This window comes from Vollenhovia emeryi, unplaced genomic scaffold (assembly GCF_000949405.1).
Source record: "Vollenhovia emeryi isolate VEMERY1.0 unplaced genomic scaffold, V.emery_V1.0 DF943363.1, whole genome shotgun sequence".
Classification (NCBI taxonomy): Eukaryota; Metazoa; Arthropoda; class Insecta; order Hymenoptera; family Formicidae; genus Vollenhovia; species Vollenhovia emeryi.
The window spans coordinates 1-3,083 of record NW_011963003.1 but is presented as its reverse complement, the minus strand read 5'-3'; the positions used below and the strand labels follow the sequence as shown (position 1 = coordinate 3,083).

The 3,083-nt window shown below is 47.6% G+C and overlaps 1 protein-coding gene across 1 annotated transcript; it reads right to left on the bottom strand.

Moving 5' to 3' along the window:
• Nucleotides 1–1,697: 1,697 nt before the first annotated feature.
• On the bottom strand, nt 1,698–2,180 carry LOC105565948 (anther-specific proline-rich protein APG-like). The gene has a single exon (XM_012019568.1). The coding sequence runs from the start codon at nt 2,178–2,180 to the stop codon at nt 1,698–1,700; it is 483 nt and encodes a 160-aa protein (XP_011874958.1).
• Nucleotides 2,181–3,083: the final 903 nt, after the last annotated feature.

The following is a 3,083-nucleotide window of genomic DNA, read 5'->3' as shown; positions in this document are numbered from 1 at the left end:
CCCTTTAAAACGGCCCGGACGCCCGCCGCCGCACGTCGAAGCTGCGACGCTGTCGAGCACCGCGTGGCTCTTTAAACCACCGCGTGGCCGGCCCCGTCCCGCCCCGCCCCGCGCCGCGCACCGTTACCCTCGCTCACGGGCCGCGAAGCCGGGTAAACACGCGCTGTAAATACCGCCCGTCTCCGCGCGCGTAAGAACGCATCTGTACATACCGATCATCTTCTAAAACTCCATTGTAAAATACCGATCATCATTCTAAAGCACCATTGTAAAATACCGATCATCTTCGCACGCGTAAACCCGCGTTATAAACGGCTCCTCGCCGAAGTGTAAATACTCATTTATCTGTGCCTAAATAAATCCGTTGTTTCGTCAAACTATCGTAATTATTGTCGTGCCCTGACTCTGCCGCGAACTCCTGCCCGGCGAGCTAAGTCCGGTTCGCAAATTAACACCAACGGAGGGTCGTTTCAACTTTCTTCATTACATTGTGTACCATCACCTCTGAAACACCCTGTATAATGAAAAACAGAGTCCTCTACCTATGTTTGTTAGGACTTTTTGCTAAAACGTATACATTTCACCATTACATTTTGTAGCATCACTTTTGAAACACCAAGTATACTGAAAAAATCTTCATTTACGGATTCCATGAAATCTCAAACATCTATAACTCAAAAACTAATCAACCGAATATTAATCATTAATATATGAAATAGGGGTAGAAAGGACTGGAAAGAATAATAGAATTAGAATTTGCCCGATATGTTGAAAATTTGAAAAATTATTCAGGAATTTCAACGTAAATATACATATATATGTATGTAAAAACTGAACCCTTGTACCGATTAAAGTGAAATACAATACCAACCCTCTCCTAATGACAATAAATAAATGTGCCAAAGTAGAAGGCGATATCTCAAAAATTGCGGAGGAGAGAGCGCGAACAATTATTGCGCACATACACACACACAGACATTTTGGAAAAAAGTGTGTTTTTTGGTGGATATCTCGAAAATTGCGAAGGTGGGAGCGATAACAATTATTGCGCACGCACACACACACACACACAGTTTTTAAATTAGTGTGTTTTTGCAGTTTTTAGATTATACTAAACCCATTGGCATAGAAAACCCAAAAAAAAATTTTCGCATGAAAACAAAGCTTCCTCTATGAGGAAGCAAAATATTACGCATCGTTTGATTTTCCACATTTAGTGAAGAGATTAGCGAGTTTACTAAGACAACACAAACATCTGTATTGCAGTGAAAAAATAATTGCATCATTTGAGGACTTTAAAACAACATGGTCTATTGATGATGCTACTAAAGGAGGTTCCAATTTATTGTCTCATATTACGGAAGCACATATTCATCCCAATGCTTTTGAAACGATGAATGTCAAAAGAGCTTTTCAGTTATTTAGTCATACATTTGCAGCCGCAATAAAAACTGCCGGTCATGGAAAGCTACTACAAACAAATACATGGGAAGCAACGGCTTGTTACGTCCGATTTTTATGGGGACGCATGTCTCGCTGGGAGACGAGGGGAAATGAGAGAATAGATTGGGTGGTTAGTAGAATGAATAGAACATCTGGAAAGGAACTAAATTATATATTATAACAGAAATGAGTATGTACAAAGCAGAGAGAGAGAGGGACAGTGAAAGAGAAAACGAACAGAAAATGGGGAAAACTTAGCCCAGGGAGGGCATGTCCTTGGCGGCTCGGAGCTGGGTCCTGGGCCGTCGGACGATCCGGACCTTCTGGGGGAGGGCCTCTATCCTCACGATGCAGGGTCTAGTCTTGCGAGGGGCCAGGCTTGGTTGTGGGCCCTTTGGTTCCGGCGGGGGCTTCCTCGTCGGTTCCGCCGGTGGCGCAAGTGGCGGGCTGTCCAGGCTGGCCCTTGCGGGCCTAGGCGCGGGGGTGATCGGCGGGCGCGGAGCCCACGCCCTGACCGGGCAAGGGTCAGGTGCCCTGTATGGTGGTGGGAGGTGAGGAGGACAGGGGTTTAGCGGAGGGTTGTTGGGAGAAGGAGGGTGAAACGGGAGCGCGGGTTTTTCAGGCTCTAGAGGCCTGTCAAAGATCCTGGGGTCAAAGACCCCAGCGGTAGCGTACGCTCGTTTAACAATAAGTCGGCGGAGCTGGACTAAGCGTCCAGCTCGTCGCGATCTGCCCATTTCTGGGTGTGCCTGCGGGAAGCATCTCGGATTAGCAGTGTGATAAAGCGGGGGAAGCAATGCATGCTGTTAGTCATGATGGGGACTAATCCTGACTTATTATTAATTAACATAATTCCCTTAAATAGGCACTCAGAGAAAGGGTAATTGTTTCAAAATCGCGGGGGAGGAAGCGAAGTTGAACTTCAGATGCTGTCTTTTTAGTAGAATGCTCAGATGGATTCTTCGATTATAATAATCGATTTCAGTGCCGTCATCACTGCATTCTTGGCAACTTCTGATTCATATTATTGTAGTAGGGAGACCCGAGAGTGAGTGATTTGACTGCGGTTAACGTTAATCTGAAAATGGAACGCGTAAGTGGCAGATCAAAAGTAATTACGTTAACTATTTCATTGCACCGAACGAAATAACTAAAGTTCATAACAATTAGAACGTAAGATCGGTAAATTTCGCTGTGTGCCAATCTTAGCATGAGATTCCATCTGTTCGAGGGTACCCTGTGAAATTGCCCCTGGAACGACTGGGAACTGAGGTTGGTTACGACGGAGAAGGTCCCCCTTTCTTTTGCGGGGTTCAGACCAGGTGACTGGTGTTGACGACGTGGAGGAGATCGGTGAGGACTGGCGGCTCAATGCCAGTTCGAGGAGAGGTGGTGGTTTCCCGCCGGAGGAACGTCGTTACGAAGGCGCGCAACCGATGGAGGAGAACCGGAGGAACGCCGGTGGAGGCGCGCAACCGGAGGCGGAAAATCGGAGGAACGCCGATGGAGGCGCGCAACCGATGGAGGAGAACCGGAGGAACGCCTATGGAGGCGCGCAACCGGAGGCGGAAAATCGGAGGAACGCCGATGGAGGCGCGCAACCGATGGAGGAGAACCGGAGGAACGCCGATGGGGGCGCG